The 24,583-nt window shown below is 36.1% G+C and overlaps 1 protein-coding gene across 9 annotated transcripts in view; it reads right to left on the reverse strand.

Annotated features, from left to right (window-relative positions):
- The window catches only part of Macrod2 (mono-ADP ribosylhydrolase 2), a 2,131,419-nt gene that overhangs the window by 87,841 nt on the left and 2,018,995 nt on the right, over positions 1-24,583 (reverse strand). For 7 of the 9 annotated variants that reach the window (XM_074074308.1, XM_074074312.1, XM_074074314.1 and 4 more), the window contains 2 exons: positions 15,765-15,839; positions 15,415-15,507 (listed from right to left, as the gene is read on the reverse strand). The exons of 1 other annotated variant lie outside the window; for it this stretch is intronic. In XM_074074308.1, the coding sequence (XP_073930409.1) occupies positions 15,415-15,507; positions 15,765-15,839 (168 nt within the window). The remainder of the gene's footprint in view (positions 1-15,414; positions 15,508-15,764; positions 15,840-24,583) is intronic. One more of the 9 variants, XM_074074313.1, reaches the window with a different exon arrangement.

Genomic DNA, 24,583 nt, shown 5'->3' on the forward strand with positions numbered 1-24,583 from the left:
GTTGTTGGTGGTGTTGCTGATGATGGCTACTCTGACAGGGGTGAGGTGGAATCTTAGCGTGGTTTTAATTTGCATTTCCTTTATTGCTAGAGATGGTGAGCATTTTTTCATGTGTTTTCTGGCCATTTGAATTTCTTCTTTTGAGAAAGTTCTGTTTAGTTCACGTGCCCATTTCTTTATTGGTTCATTAGTTTTGGGAGAATTTAGTTTTTTAAGTTCCCTGTATATTCTGGTTATCAGTCCTTTGTCTGATGTATAATTGGCAAATATTTTCTCCCACTCTGTGGGTGTTCTCTTCAGTTTAGAGACCATTTCTTTGGATGAACAGAAGCTTTTTAGTTTTATGAGGTCCCATTTATCTATGCTATCTCTTAGTTGCTGTGCTGCTGGGGTTTCATTGAGAAAGTTCTTACCTATACCTACTAATTCCAGAGTATTTCCTACATTTTCTTGTATCAACTTAAGAGTTTGGGGTCTGATATTAAGATCCTTGATCCATTTTGAGTTAATCTTGGTGTAGGGTGATATACATGGATCTAGTTTCAGTTTTTTGCAGACTGCTAACCAGTTTTCCCAGCAGTTTTTGTTGAAGAGGCTGCTATTTCTCCATCGTAAATTTTTAGCTCCTTTGTCAAAGATAAGTTGCTTATAGTTGTGTGGCTTCATATCTACGTCCTCTATTCTGTTCCACTGGTCTTCATGTCTGTTTTTGTGCCAGTACCATGCTGTTTTTATTGTTATTGCTTTGTAATATAGTTTGAAGTCAGGTATTGTGATACCTCCTGCATTGTTCTTTTGACTGAGTATTGCCTTGGCTATTCGTGGCCTCTTGTGTTTCCATATAAATTTCACGGTAGATTTTTCGATGTCTTTAATGAATGTCATTGGAATTTTGATGGGAATTGCATTAAGCATGTAGATTACTTTGGGGAGTATCGACATTTTTACTATGTTGATTCTACCAATCCATGAGCATGGGAGATCTCTCCACTTTCTATAGTCTTCCTCAATCTCTTTCTTCAGAAGTGTATAGTGTTCCTTGTAGAGGTCTTTCACATCTTTTGTTAGGTTTACACCTAGGTATTTGATTTTGTTTGAGGCTATTGTAAATGGAATTGTTTTCATACATTCTTTTTCCATTTGCTCATTGTTAGTGTATAGAAATGCTAATGATTTTTCTATGTTGATTTTATATCCTGCTACCTTGCTATAGCTATTGATGATGTCTAGAAGCTTCTGAGTAGAGTTTTTTGGGTCTTTAAGGTATAGGATCATGTCGTCTGCAAATAGGGATATTTTGACAGTTTCTTTACCTATTTGTATTCCTTTTATTCCTTCTTGTTGCCTAATTGCTCTGGCTAGGAATTCCAGTACTATGTTGAATAGGAGTGGAGATAGTGGGCATCCTTGTCTGGTTCCTGATTTTAGAGGGAATGGTTTTAGTTTTTCTCTGTTAAGTATAATGCTGGCTATAGGTTTGTCATATATAGCTTTTATAATGTTGAGGAACTTTCCTTCTATTCCTAGTTTTCTTAGAGCTTTTATCATGAAATGATGTTGGATCTTATCAAAGGCTTTTTCTGCATCTATTGAGATGATCAAGTGGTTTTTGTCTTTGCTTCTGTTAATGTGGTTTATTACGTTTATTGATGTTCGAATGTTGAACCACCCCTGCATCCCTGGGATGAAGCCTACTTGGTCGTGGTGAATAATCTTTTTGATGTGTTGCTGAATTTGGTTTGCCATTATTTTGTTGAGGATTTTTGCATCAATGTTCATGAAGGAGATTGGCCTATAGTTCTCCTTTTTGGAGGTGTCTTTGCCTGGTTTTGGGATAAGTGTAATACTGGCTTCATAAAATGTGTTTGGCAGTTTTCCTTTCCTTTCTATTTCATGGAACAGTTTAAGGAGGGTTGGTATCAGTTCTTCTTTAAAGGTCTGATAGAATTCAGCAGAGAATCCATCAGGTCCTGGACTTTTCTTTTTGGGGAGACTCTTGATTGCTGCTTCAATTTCATTTTGTGTTATAGGTCTATTCAGGTGATTAATTTCCTCTTGGTTCAGTTTTGGATGATCATATGTATCTAGAAATCTGTCCATTTCTTTTAGATTTTCAAATTTATTTGAATATAGGTTCTCAAAGTAGTCTCTGATGATTTCCTGGACTTCCATGGTGTTTGTTGTTATCTCCCCTTTTGCATTCCTAATTCTACTAATTTGGGTTTTTTCTCTCCTCATTTTAGTCAGGTTTGCCAGGGGTCTATCGATCTTGTTTATTTTTTCAAAGAGCCAACTTTTTGTTTCATTAATTCTTTGTATGGTTTTTTTGGTTTCTATTTCGTTGATTTCAGCTCTTATTTTTATTATTTCTCTCCTTCTATTTGTTTTGGGATTTTCTTGTTCTTGTTTTTCTAGGAGTTTGAGATGTATCATTAGGTCATTGATTTGGGATCTTTCAATCTTTTTAATATATGCACTCATGGCTATAAACTTTCCTCTCAAGACTGCCTTAGCTGTGTCCCATAGGTTCCGGTAGGTTGTGTTTTCATTTTCATTGACTTCCAGGAACTTTTTAATTTCCTCTTTTATTGCATCGATGATCCATTCTTCATTAAGTAATGAGTTATTTAGTTTCCAGCTGTTTGCATGTTTTTTGTCTTTACTTTTGTTGTTGAGTTCCACTTTTACTGCATTGTGGTCAGATAGTATGCACGGTGTTATTTCTATTTTCTTATATTTGCTGAGGCTTGCTTTGTGCCCTAGGATATGATCTATTTTGGAGAAGGTTCCATGGGCTGCTGAGAAGAATGTATATTGTGTAGAGGTTGGATGAAATGTTCTGTAGACATCTACTAGGTCCATTTGATCTATTGCATATTTTAGATCTTGGATTTCTTTATTGATTTTTTGTTTGGATGACCTATCTATTGATGATAATGGAGTGTTAAAGTCTCCCACAACCACTGTGTTGGCATTAATGTATGCTTTTAGGTCTTTCAGGGTATGTTTGATGAAATTGGGTGCGTTGACATTGGGTGCGTACAGATTGATGATTATTATTTCCTTTTGGTCTATTTCCCCTTTTATTAGTATGGAATGTCCTTCTTTATCTCGTTTGATCAATGTAGGTTTGAAGTCTACTTTGTCAGAGATAAGTATTGCTACTCCTGCCTGTTTTCGGGGGCCATTGGCTTGGTAAATCTTCTTCCAGCCTTTCATCCTAAGCATATGCTTATTTCTGTCGGTGAGATGAGTCTCCTGTAAGCAACAAATTGTTGGATCTTCTTTTTTAATCCATTTTGTCAAACGGTGTCTTTTGATGGGTGAATTAAGTCCATTAACATTAAGCGTTAGTACTGATAGGTATGTGGTGATTCCTGCCATTTAGTTGTCTTAGTTGTTTGAAGGTTTGATTGTGTGTACCTAACTTGATGTTACTCTCTACTGTCCTCCTTTTTCTTATCCTGTGGTTTGGTGCTGCCTGCCTTTTCATGGTTAAGTTGGGTGTCACTTTCTGTATGCAGGATCCCTTGCAGAATCTTTTGTTATGGTGGCTTTGTGGTCACATATTGTTTTAGTTTCTGCTTATCATGGAAGACTTTTATTGTTCCATCTATTTTGAATGATAGCTTTGCTGGGTAGAGTATCCTGGGGTTGAAGTTATTTTCATTCAGTGCCTGGAATATCTCACCCCACGCTCTTCTTGTTTTTAATGTTTCTGTTGAGAAGTCTGCTGTGATTTTGATGGGTTTACCTTTGTATGTTACTTGTTTTTTCTCTCTTACAGCCTTCAATATTCTTTCCTTAGTTTCTGAACTTGTTGTTTTAATGATGATATGTCATGGAGTAGTTCTATTTTGATCTGGTCTGTTTGGTGTCCTGGAGGCCTCTTGCATCTGTATGGGAATATCTTTCTCTAGATTTGGGAAATTTTCCGTTATTATTTTGTTGAATATATTACACATTCCCTTTGCCTGCACCTCTTCTCCTTCTTCGATGCCCATGATTCTCAAGTTTGGTCTTTTGATGGAGTCAGTGAGTTCTTGCATTTTCTTTTTACAGGTCTTGAGTTGTTTAATTAATAGTTCTTCAGTTTTTCCTTTAATTACCATTTCATCTTCAAGTTCTGAGATTCTGTCTTCTGTTTGTTCTATTCTGCTGGATTGGCCTTCCGTTTTGTTTTGCAGTTCTGTTTCATTCTTTTTTCTGAGGTTTTCCATATCCTGGCAGTTTTCTTCTTTATTGTTGTCTATTTTTGTCCTGAGTTCATTTATCCATTTATTCATTGTGTTCTCTCTTTCACTTTGGTGTTTATACAGTGCTTCTATGGTTTCCTTTATTTCTTCTTTTGCTTTTTCAAATTCTCTATTTTTATTGTCTTGGAATTTCTTGAGTGTCTCCTGTACATTTTCGTTGACCCTATCCAGTATCATCTCTATAAAATTCTCATTGAGTACTTGTAGTATGTCTTCTTTTAAATTATTCTTGTGGGCTTCATTGGGTCCTTTGGCATAGTTTATCTTCATTTTGTTGGAGTCTGGATCTGAGTTTCTGTTCTCTTCATTCCCCTCTGGTTCCTGTACTAATTTTTTGCTGTGGGGAAACTGGTTTCCCTGTTTTTTCTGTCTTCCCGTCATTGTCCTTGGTGTTGTTACTGTCCCTGTACTGTGTGTAATTAAGTATTTTCTAGCTTGTAATAATAACAATGGTAATATTGAGTATGGAAGAGTGAGCTGAGATGGAAAGCAAGAAGTTAAAGAAAAGGGGAAAACAAATATACAGACAAGAGGGAGAAAGCAGAACAAGGTATCAGACAAGAGATTTTCAAAGGTATAAACAGGGAGTGTTAGTGTACTAATCGACAATAAGCTGAACAGACAATAGAGAGACAGAGAGAGGATTGAAAATCAAAGATAAAAAAAATAAAAAATAAGTAAATGAAAGTAATATCTATATATAAAAATGAATTAAAATAAAATGGAAAATAGAAAATTAAAAAAAAAAACCAAAAAACTTCCAAGTTTATATGCAATGCAGTTTCAGTCTTAATAATTTGGATGTCTGTCTCAATCTCCAGTCCTGGAGTTGGTGCCTCAGATGTTGTTCTGTAGTTGTCTCATCAAAGGGGATGCATAAAGTAGAACAAAACTGCACACACACACACACACACACACACACACACACACACACAAGAAAAAAAAAAAAAGCCCCACCAAGTGTCCCCAGTTCAAATGCAATACAGTTTCAGTAAGTTTTTCGGCTTGCAGGTGTAATTCGGTTGTTCTCTCATCAAAGGTAGGGAGAAAAAGAAAAGAAAGCGTCTGGAAACAGTTCTGAGAGTGGTATCTGCAACTGTGGCTTGCCTGCCTGCTGCTCTCAGCCTGTAGCTGGCGGCGTTATTTATGCAGATCTCTGGGGTGAGCTAGCACTCACCTGGTCCCACAGGCTTTGTTTGCTCAGAGTTCTCCTGTGCGGGAGCCTCTGCTACAGGCTTTCCCCTTTCCAAGCACTGGGAAAGGTGACACTGCCCCCACGTTGTCAGGCCTGCGTGTTTATTTACAGTTCATGTGGGAGGTGGGTCTTCCCCCCTCTCCTCTGAAGTTTTCCTCCCACTGCCACTTTCAGAAGCTTTCCTACTCCTGCTTACTGGGCGGTGCTGCTGCTCCTGCCAGCCACCATGTTTGTTTACAGTTCACGTGGGAAGTGGGTCTTCCTTCCTCTTACAAGCGTCCCTGCTCCTGGTTGCTGGGCGCGCGCCCCGCTCCCGCCAGAGCCTCTCCGGCCCGCCTGGCTTGTTTATTTACAGTCCTGGGAAGGCTTCCCTTCCCCCAATCTTCAGCAGTCAGGGCGCCCCACCCTCTTTCGAGCGTGTCTTAACTGTTCTTATTGCTTATTACCTCAATTTCTCTTTTTTTCCCGGGCGGAGGTCAGTCTGTCCAGGGGGCTATGCTGCTCTGACCCAGGCTTGTCTGTGGGAGAACCGCGGTACTGCAAAGCTCACCTGGTCCGCGTCTTCCCAAGCAGTATGGGCGCCGGCCACTGGTGGCTGTGGGGGCCCTCCTCGTTTCTCCATTTAACGTGAAATGGAGATTCTCTGTGCTGGCTGGAATTGTGGAGGGGTCAAAGTTATGCCTTTTCTCAGTGATTATGCCTGCAAAGTGTGTCTCCAGCGTCTCTCCAAGATTTCACTATAGGAGGGTCGCTTTCTGCTTCCTACCTCTAGCCGCCATCTTGCTCTCTCCCAAATTTTTCTTTTCAATGCATTCTCAAAAAGTGATACATGATAAGGTCTTATGTCCTGCTCGGTCTAGGGAGTATTTTCAATAAATAGAAAATCAAAAGCCTAAGTGACAAGAAATTATTATCTTACTTTAATGAGATTTTAAAATTTTTTCCTAATAATACGTAAAATATTGATGCATCTTACAACTGAGGTATCTTAGAAGTGCATCCACATCTACGGTACGTGTGTAGCATAGTACAATGTACAGTAAATATATGTATATAGTATTGTATCATGTATGGTATATGTAGAAAAGCAGTCCTTGGCACACATGATATCAAGTAAAGTATAATCTCTCATGTAACTGGGGGCTATGGCCCTATTAGTACTATTATTTTTATGACATAAATGTGTTAACAATAATGAATCCAGTGAGGCACATAAAGGAGTATAAAATGGCAATTTTGCATTCAGTATACTGTTAAAAATTCACTAAGATTTGACAATGAACAAAAGCAATCCCTGGGTGTCATTTCAGTGCAAGCTGGGTGTTGTTCAATGTTATATTTGGTATCATCTGAGTTTATAAGGGTGTTATTCCTTTGATTGACTTTCTATTCACTAGACTATTTTATACATATGTAACAGTAGAAGTTAACTTGTACAAAACTTATAATAATGAAAATGGGATTTATTCATAACAATGAAAATGAATTTTGTCTGGTGGAAAGAAAGGATACATTTTACTGTCCTATGTAATTCTAACCAGTTCTAAAAGTTTTGGTGCTCCTGAACTGTGTATGTTTGTATGGATATATTCGGTATTCTTGTTTCTGTATGTATAAAATATATACATATATCTGTATACATATATATTACATGCTATAACAATAATATATATTATATTACATATGTATATTATATATATTCCATATGTATATCCACTCATCAATAATCCATTATAATATATATATAGTTTTTTTGTGGTTCTGGGGCCTGAGTCATGCTGCCATGTATCTTATTACACATACTTCAAATAGTATTTGAGCCAGTTTTAATAGTTTACTGGTTCCTTATTAATTGTTTAAATAAAATCTTTTAGATGCATCCATTTTATTTTTGTATGACAGTCTTGATTTTATCTTGCTGAAAATTACAACTTAGCATTATATAACATCTTGCAAGGGAATCTAATAAGTCACCAAATGTTAATGATTACATTCACTGTCTTTACAGGAAGTTAATTTTGTACAATATTCAAGTATAGTATGTAAAATAATTCTAGCTATAGATATGAGTAAAAAGTAATCTTTTCATTAGTTGTGATGAGAACTCACACAGAAAGCTGCAGAGTTCTAATTTTTCTGAGAGCAATGAACTATTCAGCCTTTGGAGTCAGAATTAATGGAATAGGTAGGAGTTTTGTCTTTTCTTTTTTTCTTGCAGTGCTGGTGTTCAAATTCAGGTCCTCAAGAGCAGTGATAGGCAAGTACTCTATCACTTGAGCCATGATCCCAGCTTTTTTTGCTTTTAGTTATTTTTCAGGTATGGTCCTGTGTTTTTGCCTAGGGTGAGTCTCAGACCAGGATCCTCCTACTTATGGTCTCCTGTGTAGCTGGGAAGACAGGCATGCACCACCATACTCAGATTGTTAGTAGGGATGGGGTCTTGCTAACTTTTTGCCCAGCCTGATCTCAAACCTTGATCCTGCTAATCTCCTGCTCCTGACTAACTGGGATTACAGGCATGAGCCACTGTGCCCAGGCTGAGATAGGTAGTTTTGATTTTGCAAATTACTTTGATAAGCCACATGTTTGTAGAATCACATGCCTTCAGAGCAGGACCAAAATGACCTAGAAATGATACAAAAAAACTATAAATGAAATTGAGAAGTTAGAGAGGAAGGAAAATAAAACAAAACAAAATGGATCCAGAGGTAGAAGAAATGGTCTCTGAAAAGTCTCCAGAGGCAGATGGACTAATAATTGGTTGCAACCTTCATCTTAACATTTTTTTAAGCTTACACCTGACATTGAGCTTTTGTGGTACTTCAGGGAGTGAGGGATGTGAGGTGTCCAAGTGGTCTTGTCTAAATCTCATTGTGGGGTGTCTGTGTGGGGGCACAGTGAGAGCTAGAGATACTTATGATGAAAGGGAAGGCAAAGGCTGAAGTGAGAAGTCACCATGGCTGTGAACATGGAGCCCAAGATAGAGGAATGTTCCCACCTCAAAGAAGAAATCTCAAATATAGTGAAAGTAACTCTCAACTTCTTCTAACATGTAAAATGGGAGTTCAAAACAATCTTATTTTTTAGATCTTATCAGATGATCATGGCAAGCTAGAGGATTCAGACAAACTCACAAGGTCTGAATAACTTTCTTACTGGGTGGCTACATGTATGCCTTATGAATGCACAGTCTAAATTTGTACACACACAGCCAGGCATACTATGAAAACAAATGTAATTATTGTAACAACAAATAGACTTTTCATTCCTTTATGTTCTTTAAAATTGTAGGTCAGTTGCATTTTTGATTGAAAGTGAAACATGAAGATTAACATTCTAAAAATAAAAATTTAAAAATCATGTTAAATAAGAATTTAGAAATTATAGCTTTACTTCTTACCTTTTACAATGTAATTTGAATAAACTGGCTCTACATGTATACATTGCATATAAATATATATGTAGAGAGAGAGAAAATAGAAATAATTTATCTTAAACCTTTATAGCTTTATGTCTAATGTATTTCATAAATATAGGGAATTTCATTAAACACTTTTAAATAGTTATGAGACCTGAGTAGGGATCAGTCTTTTTTTATTTTGAATTACATTTTAAAACAGATTTTTAGTTAACGAATTCCAGCTATAAAAAGGAAATAACACTAGTAAGAGAAGAAAACCATAGTTTTCTATCTATTAGGACCTTGACTATGTTTGTCCTGACTAGTGGACAAATAACCAAACATAGTCTAGTGTATAGTATTGTGACTACAGTCCATAGTACTGTATTATTTACATGAAATTTTCTAAAAGAATAGTTCTTAATTACATGTTCTCAAGACACACACAAGTGATAAGTATGTGTGATTATGGATGTGCTAATTTGATTGTAGTAATCATTTCATGATGTATACATATAGGAAATCAATAATATACCTTGAATATATACAATTTTTAACTTGTGAGTTATACCGTGGTAAAGCTGAAGAAAATTCTGATAGAAAATGCATGATATTTTCTTACCATGTCAAAAATATTTTTTTCCACAAATGGAGGTAAAATCTTTTCTCAAAAAAAAAAAAAAGAAAATGAAATTTCTGTGGGAAATTAAATAATTTCGTTGCAAATGTGGAAATATTTTGTTGTTAATATGAAAAAGACTTTACTTGAAAAGATGAGTTACAAAGACTTCATGAAAACAGAAAATTCTGATAAGTTAAATTGTTACTCAGGGTATAAGATAGCAATGAAAATCAAGCCCAATTCCAAGTAGAGTTTATTATTCAATTTTATATAATGTCTTGCATGAATCAAAAAATATGTGCAAACACCATGGTTCTGTGTAACAAAGAACACAGGCTGGCTATGAAAGTCCAAATGTTATTAATCTTATATATGGTTACATTGCTGGTACAGGGGTTGCTTTTCACAGAGAGGCAAAACGGCCTTGTCAGCAATGTAGGAATCCCATCAATAATGGAAAACACTACCAGCTGTGTAGTGGTGCTTTGTAGATGAGATAAATCCCTAATGGATTTGATTGGTAGGAGCAGAAGACAAAGTGGCTTACTTACAATGTATTTACTGAAAAATGAAACAGTGGCCAGAGGAGCTTCAGAAAAGATGTGCCCATGTGGGCTAACAAAGATGAAGATGGAAATCCAGCCTGGTGCTGAGCAGATTTTGTGGGTAAACCTGGCATAAGCTAAAAAGCATTTTTTTCCCTTTCAAGTATCTTTAGGGAACAATTACCTGTCCAATTATTGGTATGTTCTAGTAGAAAACATGGCTAACTTGGTTATCTTTTTGCCTGGTCTAAGGTGCCTCTGTATTTTTATTAATAGAATACAATAAATAAAACTGGAGCAAACTTAAGACTTGAGCTTTCAGTGTATTGATCACCATTGGCTCTTATCACTCTTACTTCATTAAGAGTGTGTTATGCAGAATTTGGCTTCTGAAGTAAACTTACAAAACCATAGAACCTTATAACTGCATTATTACTTCCCTAGAAACTGGGATTCTTAGAAGTTAAAGGGATGTCAGCAATCATACAGCTGGGATCAAAGCATGGCTGTCTGTGCACTTTGCCTTGTGGTCGTGCTGGTCAGTTGCCAAAACACGAGCCTGAGGACAGGATCATTTATACTTGTCACTGATTTGCACTTAACTTTTTACCCACAAGCCTGTCTATATTCATTTTTTCCCAAGGAAATCTTAGGCCCAAACTTAAGTTTCCATCAACATTTTTTGGTCAATCTTAGTAAACAGATAAAGTATTACTTTTTCGTATCATACCTACTATTTCATATAAGAAAAAAAATTGGGACCAAATATATTGTATTCCATGTAATGCTTGAAGAAAAAGTTCAATATATATTCAGAACAAAACATATATGGAAACTCTGTGATATAATAATAACACAATGTTGGTATGGTTGATGTACTATGTCAAGTATTTTTAAATTCAAAAGAAATCAAAATCTTAGGAAAAACAGCTAAATGACTGACTATACTAAAACATGAGATCCTTTTAAGAGAAGATTTCTTATAATTCTCTCCTATGTGGTTATTAACTTAAGTGATGTTATTCCCTTGGATTTCACATGTGTTGCACATCCTGCTGGGGAAGCATAAAACTGGACTCATTTAGGAGGAGGCAATGTGGTTGTGTGAGAAAAGCTGCCATATGTGAAACCTCGCTTTATGCTTGTTGAAATTTTTGTATTTTAGGTCTCCCAGGGACATGTCCATTGTACTATTGTGTAATTTTATCAGCGTGAACTTCTGCTGAATATTTTTCTTCTTTTCAAAATCCATATTTTGGTAGAGCTAACTTCAAAACTTAATGTTGCAACATCTGTGCTCATACACCTGGGAGCCATAGAAGATGTGTCCTGGAGATTATCTACATTTTCTAATCTTATAAAATGCTGCAAAATGAGAGAAAGAAGTTATACATTTTTTTCTTGGTTTGGAATTATTTTTGAAGGAAACATTTTTCTGCCTCCTTAGAAAGATTCTGAAAAAAAGAACACATTTTTTAGAGCTATACAGAATATTTCTATAAATGTAATTGAATATGCATTATTTTTACTTACATATTTATTTATTTTTGCTATGCTGAGGATGGAACCTAGGAACTGTGTATGTGAGGGAAGTGCTCTACTATTGAGCTACATCTTTAGTCCTTGGTTTTTTGATACAGAGTTTCACCACATAGCTTAGGCTGGCCTTGAAGTCACCATCCTTCTGCTTCAGTCTCTAGAGTTCTGGGATTACTGGTGTGTAACACCATGCCCAGATTGTTTGTAGATAATTCTTAATGCATATATGCAACTTTCCATTAGAGACAATTTTGTGAATATACATAAAACCTAGAGCTCTAGTCTCAAAATGTTTTCACACCAGACTTGAATAATTATATGAAACAAAAGAAAGCAAAATAAATTCAACAATTTTGAATGTACTTACTACTTTTCTTCTGTGGATTTATTAATAGCTCAACAGCATCTTTCTTTAAAAACAGAAACTGTGGTTTTAGTGTCATTTATCTGACAGAAGACTGAGATCTTGATGAAAAAAAAAAGAATTTATAGGTGAAATAAATGCCTTCCATTAATTATGCTCTCTTCATAGAATAAAAGAAAAAAAGAGTAAAGGATGCAATAATGTAAAGAGTTTTACCACTGTGAAATGCCTCCATGAAAGGATGCTGCCACTCAAATGTAAGGGACCATTTGTTGTTGAAAGGTAATGTAGAGTATATGAAACTTTCATGGATTTGAACTAGTTATGAGGACAATGAATGTGCCTGGCGAACGCACATATGCATTCTTTGATGATTTTATCATCAATTTATCAAATTACGAAAAATACTAACTACTTATGAATACTTTCTATGTATCAGGTATTGTAAGAGATTTACATGTACTATTGGCTGAATTTTTACAACTACATGTGACAGCTACTTTTTTCATCATTATCTCGCAGATGAGGAACCTGGAGCAGGTAAGCTAAGTAAACTTGTTCAAAGACACAACAATGTCATTGGTGAAGAAGAGCTGCTGTGGGTACCATAAATCTACATTGTCCTCCTTTCCTGTAGATACTGCTATGGTTTCGATATGAGTCCCCCAAGGCTTCATGTGTGGAAATTCAATCCCCACTGTCAGGCACTATATAGATGGAAACTTAATTTGACCATGGACTTTAGAGGTGGAGCCTTTAAGATGTGATTAAGATTAGATAAAGTCTTTAGGATGGAGCCCCATGGTTGAATGTGGTTGGCTTTATAAGTAAAGGGAGAGAGACCAGACACACAGACACACAGACACACACACACAATCCCTTCTCTTTTCTTTTTTTTTCTTTTAATATGTGTTTACTTATGTGCCTAGCACTGTTTAATGAACAAAATAGACAAAACTTCTTCCCTAATGAAATTTATAATCTAATGAAAATGGGGGGGGAGACAAAAGACAGTAAAAATATAAATGGATAAATATTTACTATGATAAGTGCCGATGAAAGTTCTGAAAGAAATGAAGAAATCAAATGGGGTGTGGGGAATGGGGAGGTGGAGCATACAGGGAGTAGGGGAAAAAGGGGATTAATGTGAGGTAAGACCTTTCTGGGAAAATGAGATGTGAGTAAATGTAGTTGTCTTCTCAGGGTTGATGGGATGGCCTGGATTGGCTCCAGGAACCCTTCAAATAACAAATCCAAGGATGGCCAGTCTCTTATATAGTATTTGCATCTAACCAATAAATCCTCTTTTTTAAATCATGTCTGGATTACTTATAATACCCAATAAAAGTAAATGTTACATACATGGTTTTTCTGTCTTAGCCAGGGAATAATGACAAGAATAGAAAAACCTGTGCATGTTTAGTACGGACACAATTTTTCCCCAGAATATTTGGATCCACAGTGGTTGAATCCATAGATGTGGAGTCCATGGATATGGAGGGTCTTCTGTATTTGCTGCGGGGAAAAAGTTAATCAAGAGGACATTTATGGGAGAAGTATTCCAGGCAGAGGGATCAGCTAGAACAAGGGCTCTGAGATCAAAGCAGACCAGGGGTAGGTGAGAAACAGCAAGGAGACCAGCAGGCTGGGACTGAGTTAGCAAGAATTCCTTCTCTTTTCAATCCTGCACTACCTCAGGACTATTTCAGCAAGAAGATCACCAATTGATTCATGTCCATGATCTTTTACCTCCAGAAACACGAGCTAAATTTGCTCTTAATTCCTACTTTGATGCTAAGAATAAGATGGCAGAGGTGATGCACTTAAAATTTTTTTTAAATTTAAACACCAGAAATATTCAAAACAGGGACAAAGTAAGTATGATAAAGACAGGAAGGGAAAACGTGGTTAATTCAAGCTCATTGGTACTGCACCCTTAAGTGAAAAGTCAAGTTTAAATAAATTCAAGTTCAAAGTTGTGACAAGCGTGTAACAGAATTTGACCTTGATGCTTTGTCATGTGCCATTCCACCATTTGCAGAAGACTGGCACCCCTACAAGGAAGAAAGGTAAAGGAAATATTAACTCTTCAGTGATTAGAAAATGTTCTATATGAGGCAAGTCTGTGTTGAATGTAAGCATTTCCTTTATAAGTCAAGTTAAAAAGAAGAAAATGTTCCAGTTGTTTGGTGTTTTGATTCATTTGCATTTCTTCAGGCACAATATACAAAGCAAATATATTCTGCAATACAAAAATGAAGCATGTGGGAATGCATTGTGTGCTTTTCATTTTAGAATCGAAGGGAGAAATATCATGCATCTGAATCTGAGTAAAGTCTGGATCATTTCTCTATTGTCACTGTCAGACATAAAATACTCCAAGTATGCTATTCATTTGACTTGCCAAAAACAGATTTCATGAGGGTGAACTAGGATTTGCAACACAGAAAAAGTTAGTAGAGATATAGACATGGAAGAATAATATGCTTACATAAATGCAGTGGAAAAATTTAAAAAGTGTCAAAATCACTAGCATAGTTTAGCAATTAAACTGTGTCAACGCCTCTGCCAAGAAGTATTCATAATTTGGAAGCTGTAGTTGCAATTGACCTAATTTTACAATTGAGATCATGTCTGCATTTTAATTTGGAAACAGAATTGAACATAGTATTCTATAAACAAGGTCTATCAAGTTATTACCCTGAAATTGCTTTGCAAATACCTATTTATTTAAGAGTACCATGATTTATAATAAAGTATAAAAGATAAATTATTTCATGAGCTTTTCTAAAGAGGTTGTTTTATATTTGAAAATTGGATTTTTCAAGCTCTCCAATAAATACTAAACTTCTTTGATAATAGTTTTTTTTTTTAAAGTTTTTAAATAAAAATGTCTATCTTTACTTCCATATATTGGCTTCTTACCTCCCCCCATAGTTCAATATTTGCAAAATGTTCATTCCTTTTATGTCTTCAGAAATAATTATGATCTCACTTATATTTTTCGACAGTACTCAACATCACTGTATCCTAATATTAGCAAAGTTAGGAGGTTACTATGACAAACATTTTTTATATAAATTGCTTTTTAACTACTATCACTCAAAGGAGAACAGAATAAAACCAATACAGAAGGGTAAATCTATTCATTTTAAAGCCATTTCAGATTTTCTAGGCCTTTCATCCCTCTAGTGCATAATTTTAATTTCTTATAGAATGTTTCAACTCTATAGTTTAAAATTTTACATCAAATCCGAATGAATAACAGAAACATCTACATTCTTTTTAGAAGGAGAGAAAGTGTTACAAGTAATATCTTTTGCTACTTCTAGGTTTTATTATAGTTTCAAAAGTAGGTTCATACTTAAAGACATGTTCATTTCCACCCCTTTACAGACTGCAGTTGTGTGAGGATAATGCTGGTAGTTGAATTCTAGGCAGGAATCCAAGGAACCTCGCTATTCTTGACAGGTTAATTTAAGAGCAGTCCTACCTTTTCCACCTTCCTTTTCTTCTTGGTCATCTATCAGTGGAATCACTTCTGGTTGTTCCACAATTGTGGCATCTTCTGGGTTTGATGAAAGCTCTAAATAGAATGAGACAGAAGGATACTCAAGGATGTTTAAGTAGGAATCACTGAGAAAACACAGTGCCTACAGCACAGAAAGTTAAGTTCCTTTTTATCCCTCCAAGTTTCAAGAGGCACACAAAGCAGAACACTAGCTATCCTCCAGTAATCATTGCCCAACACACATGCAGCCACTCACACACACTCTATATAGAGAAGCCACGGTTCACAACTTCTTTGCATTTTCTGATAACAACATATTCTGCTTTCAGTACCTTCTGTATCCATATATGAGCTCTGAGACTCTGTCTCAATTTTTGTTTCATTCTTTGTTGAATCGTTTTCTTGTCCTGTTAAGAATAGTGATTGAAAAATAAAAGAAATGTGATATATGTGATCATGGTTTTCTCCCTGGTTTGAGACAACAAAACCTTCAAAAAATCATGCTTTAACCAGGCATGGCGAGCTACAGAGCAGTTTTGAACTGAAGTTGAGGACAACAAAATCATTTTTCAAATCATCAAATTTATATCAATTACTTCCTGAAAAGTATCCAAGTAACTGGGACAAAAATTTCTCTTTTTTGATTGGTATAATTAGTATACAGCTTATCAATGTCCTGAATATAGATAGTCACAACCTGGAAGTTTTGAAATTTTAAAACCATTTCTAGACTGTATGGGTTAACTATAATTAGCTTTTAAGAGGCAGATTTTTCCATATGGAGGATTCCAAAAACATTTAAAATACTATTTGTACTTTCATTCTTTCATCAACAGAGAATTTAAAAAGTTGTTAATGTGAGCACACAGGGATAGGATGGCACAACAACCTAACCATTTTCTGAAAAAACTGACTGGATACAGAAAAGATAGGAGAGAACTCAGCCAACTTTTGATTACTTTGAGGCTGATTATGTAGTAATGGCTTTCCTTCTACAACCCCTGGCTTCCTTCCTTTAGCCTCCCCTGTAGAGTTTTGAACATTTAAGTGCTCATTAAGGGCAGAAATTGAAACCTGTCCATTTTACCTCATGCTAATGAAAGATTTTTGTGCTGAGAATATTTAGCTGCTGAATTAAAAAAAAAAAAACAAAAGCTGGAGCAAGGCTTGGTGACAGGCAGAGAAGAGATGCAGAGGATCTTACTTTTCACCTGGGCACACCTCTGTGGTAGGCAGCATTATTGTTTCAACTTGTCCCTACTTCTTTCAGTAAGAGGATTACTTTCCTCTATTTGTGACCATGTGACCTATAGTGGCCCCTATGGAAAAGTGTATATTCCCACCCCATTGATGCCAGGCCTGTTCATGTAACTTGATTTAAAAAGTGGCCTGTAAAAGCAATGCCAGTCAACTCCCTGTATAGCTGTCTTTATCTCAACTAGCAAAACCCCTTGTTCCTTCCTATTATTGCTTATACTCTCTCTTCAACAAAATTAGAGATAAGGGCAAAATAGTTTCTGCCTGGTAGCGAGGGGATAGAAGGGGAGGGGAACAGGTTGGGGAGGTTAAGGAGGGGGTGGGGAGAAGGGGGTAGAAATGACCCAGACATTGTATGCACATATAAATAAAAGGAAAAAAAAAAAAAAGAAAGAGGCCACTGGACACTTCCTATAGCTTTCTTACTCCTACAGAACTTAAGTCCACTGGACACTTCCTATAGCTTACTTACTCCTACAGAACACGTTCCTTTTGCCCATATCCTGGAATGAAAATGCGGCGCTGAGACAAGCAGAGTCAGGCATAAACACAACAGACTTTTTCTGTTGAAAGACACTGAGAAATCTGGGCTTATTCAATACTGCAGGAATGCTGACTTATCCCTCCAATCCTATATCTTCCTCTTTGATTTGACTCTTCTTAAACCACTCACCCCTTGATTCATTCTCTGCTAGTGTGATCCAGTTGGAAAGAAATATTTTTTTTTATGGCAACCACTTCTACTGAACTTAATTTTTCAGATTCTTAAAAGAATCTGAAAAAATAATTAAAACTAATGTATATTCATCTATGTGATAGCTGAAGTGGGAAACCTTACACTGTCTTTGATGACTTTCATTATTCCCAAAGTTCAATGAAATCCCAAGTATTGATGATTGTGTTTCTCTTTTCCTACTTTCCATCCCCTTTCCTCATTCAGGGTATATCATCTGTCTCTTGGATATTTCATTTTCTTCTCTTGTGATTTATTTAGCAGGATTGCTAGCAGAAAGTTCTTTTTAAGACATGCATTTGAGCAAGACCTCCCTCTGACAAAACCCCATTCTTTCACTCCCATTGCTACTCAAATTATGGTCCATGGACAAGCAACACAAGCAACACTACAATTACATAGAAGGTTTAAAAATGCAAAGCCAGCATTATACTTATCCCAAAACTGGACAAGGACACATCCAAAAAGGAGAACTACAGGTCAATCTCCTTATTGAACATCAATGTAAAAATTCTCAATAAAATAATGGCAAACTGAATCCCACAACATATCAGAAAGATAATTCACCAAGACCAAGTCGGCTTCATCCCAGGGATGCAGGGGTGATTCAACATATGCAAATCTATAAATGTAATACAGCACATTAATAGAAGCAAAGAGAAAAACCACTTGATCATCTAAATAGATGCAGGAAAAGCCTTTGATAAGATTCAACACCACTTCATGATAAAAGCTCTAAGAAAACTAGGAATAGAAGGAATGTACTTCAATATCATAAAGGCTGTATATGGCAAACCTATAGCCAACACCATACCTAATGGTGAAAAACTGAAACCATTTCCCCAAAAGTCAGGAATGAGACAAGTATGCCCACTCTCCCGATTCCTATTCAACATAGTCCTAGAATTCCTAGCCAGAGCAATAAAGCAAGAAGAAGAAATAAAAGGAATGGAAATCAGTAAAGGAATAGTCAAAGTATCTATGTTTGCAGATGACATTATCCTAAACCTCAAAAAACAAAAAACAAAAAAGCTCCACCCCAAACCTCCTAGACACTATAAACAGCTTCAGCAATGTAGCAGAATACAAAATCAACTTACAAAAATCAGTAGCCTTTCTATAAATCAACAATGAACAAATTGAGAAAGAATATAGGAAAACAATTCCATTTATAATAGCCTCAAAAAAAAAAATCAAATACCTGGGAATAAACTTAACAAAGCATGTACAAGGAGAACTACAAACCACTGAAGAAAGAGATCAAGGAAGACTACAGAAGGTGGAAAGATCTATGCTCATGGACTGCAGAATCAACATAGTAAAAATGGCTATTCTACCAAAAGCAATCTACACGTTCAATGCAATTATCATCAAAATCCCAAAGACATTCATCACAGAAATTGAAGAATCTACCCTAAAATTCATTTGAAACACAAAAGACTGCAAATAGCCAAGGTAATATGGAACAAAAAGAGCAATGCTGGAGGTATCACAATACCTGACATCAAACTATACTACAGAGTCATAGCAATAAAAACAGCATGGTACTGGCACAAAAACAATATGAAGACCAGCAGCACAGAACAGAGGACCCAGATAAGAATCCACAGCTATGTCCACCTTAATTTTGACAAAGGCATCAAAAACACATGATGGAGAAAAGACAATCTCTTCAACAAATGTTGTTGGGAAAAGTGGTTATCTACCTGCAGAAAACTGAAACTAGATCCCTTCCTGTCACCCTGTACTAGTATCAACTCAAAGTAGATTAAGGACTTTAATATCAGAACAGAAATCTTGAAGTTATTACACAAAAGATCAGGGAATACCCTGGAAGCAATAGGTATAGGCAAGGACTTCCTCAGTAGAACTCCAGCAGCTCAGCAACTAAGAGAAAGGATGGACAAATGGGACTACATGAAATTAAAAGGCTTCTGAACAACAAAAGAAATGGTCTCTAAATTGAAGAGACCACACAGAGTGGGAAAAAATATTGGCTAGCTATACATTAGACAAAGGACTGATAACCAGAGTATACAGGGAGCTCAAAAACCGAAACTCCCCCAAAATTAATGAACCAATAAAGAAGTGGGCAACTGAACTAAACAGAACTTTTTCAAAGGAAGAAGTCCAAATGGCCAAAAAAAAAAAAACCACATGAAAAAATGCTCACGATCCCTGGCCATAAAGGAAATGCAAATCAAAACCACACTAAGATTCTACCTCATTCCTGTTAGAATAGATACCAAGAACATCAACAACAAGTGTTGGTGAGGATGCAGGGAAAAAGGAACCTTCATACACTGCTGGTGGGAATGTAAGCTAGTATAACCACTTTGGAAAACAATATGGAGGCTTCTTAAAAAACAAAACATAGATCTGCCATATGTTCCAGCAATCCCACTCCTAGGAATATACCCAAAGGAATGAGACTCAGGTTATTACAAAGGCACCTGCACACCCATGTTTATTGCAGCACTGTTTATAGTAGTCAAGCTATGGAAACAGCCAAGATTGGTTTTTATACGCAATGGAATTTTACTCAGCCACAAAGAAGAATGAAATTTTATCATTCACAAGTAAAAGGATGGAACTGAAGAACATCATCTTAAGCGAAGTTAGACTCAGAAGGCCAAAAACTGCTTGTTCTCCTTCCTATGCGGATTATAGACACCAAACAAGTGCAATAATATTATTGGACATGGGTCACACACTAAGGGGAGAACGCATACGAGGGGAAAAAAGGAAAGGGAAGGAAACCTAAAACTTGAATGTAGTTGATGTGCCCACAGTAGAGGAGTGAATAAAGTAATCTTAAACTGGCAGAGGCCACTATGGGAAGGCGACCAGGAAGTAGTGAAGAGGTCTTGCAGAGATGAACCAATGGGGGTTGTAATACAAGTGCATGGAAACAACACTAGGAATCTCTCTGTTAGCTATCTTTATCTCAAACTAGCAAAAACTCTGTCTTTCTTGTTATCTCCTGTTTTCTGTTCAACAAAATCGGAGAACAAGAGGACAGGTTAGGTTTTGCCTGGAAGGGGCAGAGGGGAGGTGACCCTAACAATGTATACATATGTAAGTAACTGTAAAAACAACATAATAAAAGAAAGAAAAAAAATGGAGAATTTCAGGCCTCATTCCAGATTGTAGAATCGGACCCTACATTTAAAAGGAGTCTTTATTTGATTTGTATATATGCTAAAACTTGAGAACCACTTGTCTATAGAATATAAGTGTTCCTGTGAGAATCATTGATTCCATTAAAAATGCTGGACTTTGCTAGACACTTCACCTCTGTCATGTCTAATCATCATATTAGCATTGCAAAGTTAGTAGTGTGATCCTCTTTCTTGCTTTCAAAATTCATCACTAGGTCTATGCCACTACAAATACCACTTTTCTGTTTTTTTGGGGGGTAGGGGGGATTGAACTCAAGGTCTCCTGCTGGCTATTGAAAGCAATCTACCACATGCACTATACACCAGCCCTGTTTGTTTTACAGACAGGGTCTCACGCTTTTCTCCAGCTAGCCTTGACCCATGATTGTCCTATCTGTGCTTCCCAAGGCATGAGACACCATAAATTTTGCATTTTAAGTTTTAGATGCATGTGGGAAAACACACAAATTATAAGTGAATAGCTAGTGGATTTTTATATGTGTACACACAAATATCTTCATATGTGATCTAGCACCTTCCGTTAATGCCCCCTAACAGGAAAGTTTTGTCTCTGCAAAACATATATTCTTTGTGTGTTACTTTTTTAGTACCTATTGTCTGTGAGATTAACCCCAGTGTCTGAGTGTATCAATTGTTTATTATTTTTCATTTGATGATACTATTCCACTGACTGAAGACACTATATCATATGAAATTGTATTGTTTTCAGTTTGGGGATATTATGAATACTGCTAAAAACATTTTTGTACATGTCTTTTGTGGACATGTTTGTCATATAATTTGGGTATAAACCCAGAAATTGCTACACAATTGGGAATGAATTTTTTAACTTTACTAGACCTAAAAACAGTGTTCTAAGGATTTTGTTCCATTTTATACTTCTACCAGAAATGTATAAGAATTCCATTTGTTTTTTTGTTCTTTAGATAACATCATATTACTACAGGTCATAAACTTCTGAAATAAGCAGCAGCCAGAAATGCAAAGTCTCTTCTCACAAAGCAGTTTCTGCCCTTTCACCTTTTGGTGGGATCTACAGAGATGATGACCACACTAAAGCCATTCATTCTGCAGTGGATGCAGCACCTCTGCAAGGTGGCTACGTCAGGCACCAGGAGGAAGTGCTCAACAAGACACATGAGGGCTTGTCCTCAAAATGCATGTTACTGAAAGAACATACATATTCAAAGTAGAAAAAGTTCTTTTTTAGGAAGCTGTGAAACAGAATTACAATGTTTTGAAACCATTTACTTCTAGTGGAGTTTTAGATGCTGGGAAACTGAGAGGTATCAATAATACATTGAACAACAAACTCAAGGCTGGAATATCCAATAAACTAATTGAAGCAAGATGAAATTTATTAAAGGTAAATGTAAAATTTTAAATTCATATTTATAAAAATCAATCCCAAGAAATGAGATGAGAGGACAGTCCCCCTCATTTCTGATAAAAAATGGAGCCATTTTTTCAACAACCTGGGTGTTGAATCCCAGGTCTTTGCTACATAAATGCCAGGTAGACACAAGAATGGCTGGGTGGTAAGAGTCAGCTATGAATCACAGAATAAGAAAAAAACATGCTTTCAGTCTGTCTTCTGGCAACATTTTTATCTGAATTGCTAGTTCCACTTATCTAAACAAAAACTGCATTTAAAAACTGAAATATAAGGGGATTAAAATAAGGGAAAAATACTCTTAAATGATATATTCAGAAAAACTAAAAGCAATGGAATATAAGTATTGATGAATGAGGAAATTAAAAGATGGTTTAATGATTAGGAAATCAAGACAATAAGAAAAAGCTATAAACCTAAAAACACAATGACAGTAAATAAAGTAATGCTCTAGATAACAAACTCTATGGTGATTGTACACTAAGAAAGAAAAGGTAGTGAGTAAAAAAGCATGAAATGATAATGGGTACAGAGGACAGAAAACACATCAGTAAATATGAAAAATGAACAGGGGAGAATATGATTTAGTATTTTAACTATACACATGTCCTTCCACATATTTATATGAGTGGGGGAGAAACTGGGAGGTTGTATCTCAAATGTTAACATTGATTACCTTGAATGGTAGGTGAGATTTTAATTTGCAGTTTTTATTTTTCTAATATGAATTTTATATTTTATAACTTATACATCCTATACTTTAATAATTGTGATCAGAAAAATGTAAAGATAAGGTGAAATGCGCTCAGTGATATAATAGAAGAAAAATTCCTGGCAAAGTGTGTGAGCATGAATGTGTGTGTGAAAGTGTGTGTGTGTGTGTATGTGAGTGTGAGGATGTATGAGTGTGTGTGTGTATATATCCAAATCCAATTACTATTTCTCAGTCCTATTCTATTTGAACTCTAGAAAATACTTGAAAAATCTAACTGGTGAGTAACTCTTTTCTTCTTGAATGTCTCTCCATTTTTTGTCTTAGGGTCAACATTCCCTGTGGTCTTTATGTGCTGACCAACTCACCATTGCTTCTTGTTTTTATACTCATTTAACGTGTGTTGCCAATGGCTACAATACTCATTTTGGTTTTTTGGTATTCTTTTTCTTTGTCCTTTTCTACATAGTAAAATTCTCCTCAACTTTCAAAGAGAAGCAATCAATTTTGGTGTGTATGTGTAGCACTCTCTAAAACACTAGGCAGGATTGATCTTTTTTGTGTCTTTGTTTACTGAGTTCTTTGCTCATATATCTATTTATTATTCTCCTTTTCACACTTTAATATGGTTATGCCTGTGTTTCTGTCTCTTATTAGAACATTAATATTGTGTAAACTGAAGTTTGGTTTTCTTCATATTGTCTTTCCCAGGACCTACTAATAAGGTGTCATCAATATGTGTCTTTTTAACTGGCTCTCTATCATATTACTAATAAAAGTCTGTAAATAGCCATTAAGGACTATATCTTACTTTCTCCTCATCATTTAATAACAAAATAAGTACCTTACACTACTTGACAATCCTTACATTGTATTGCTACAAAGAATTCTGGTATGGGAGTGATGATGACGAGATGTTTTGTGCAATTCACAACCTATTTGGACCACAGTTTCATCATTTATGGGGGCAAAAAATCTGTGACACTAGATAATTAGGTTCCTCTATATCCTGGTAAAATTTACAATCCAATGGGTCGATAATTTTTAGAAGGAAACTTTACTGTTAGTTGAGTGAACCTTTCTTTATCAGTACTAATACAGGGAGTGAGCATCACACATTCAGTCATTGTTGGAACTTTTAATTCATTATGTGTGACACAGATTTGTATGTACAATGAAGAGCAAGAATGGGTCATTCAGGGAGTAGAAGCATCCAGTCTTCATGTCTGTATCTCCTGGTGCCACATTTGATAATTTTTCTGAAGCATTCAATCAGTGGTGGGAAGATCACAGAGTTCAACAAGGCCTGGGGCACTGCTGCTAAGGTGGGGTTGCTGTCCCACCTTATCCATCAACCTGATGAATACCAGAGTTTCAGTCACTGTAAGGCCTGACATTTCACTTTGAAGATGAAAGGCCATGTCAAAGCTTTTCTGGAATATTTCTCTTCCCTGCCTTCTTCACTTGTCTCTATGCCTGATCTATTTTGTCTGTGTGCTGCAAAAGTTTAGGCAACCATTTCTTGAAATAGAGATACATTATTTTCTTCTTTCCCATTTTTGTAAAATGAAGTTAATAAAAATCAAGGAAGAAATGAAGTGCCATGCTTTGAAATTTAAGAATGATTGTGTTTTCCCTTTCCTGAGCCAAGCCACTATTTGGTATATTAAAGGCAAAGTGTTTGTGAACTCCATGCCCGGCCTCTGGCCCACCCTGTGTGATCAGGAGATGACTCAGGCCTCTCCAGCCCATCTGCTCTCCCTCCACCACTCAGACATTCCTCATTCCTTCTTGTTTTCTTGGCCCCATGGGGCAAGCTTTGTGTTTGCCTCTCTACTTGAATTCCCCTAATAGTCCTCTGACCTAATCCCTCC

Source organism: Castor canadensis, chromosome 5, assembly GCF_047511655.1.
Source record: "Castor canadensis chromosome 5, mCasCan1.hap1v2, whole genome shotgun sequence".
NCBI lineage: Eukaryota > Metazoa > Chordata > Mammalia > Rodentia > Castoridae > Castor > Castor canadensis.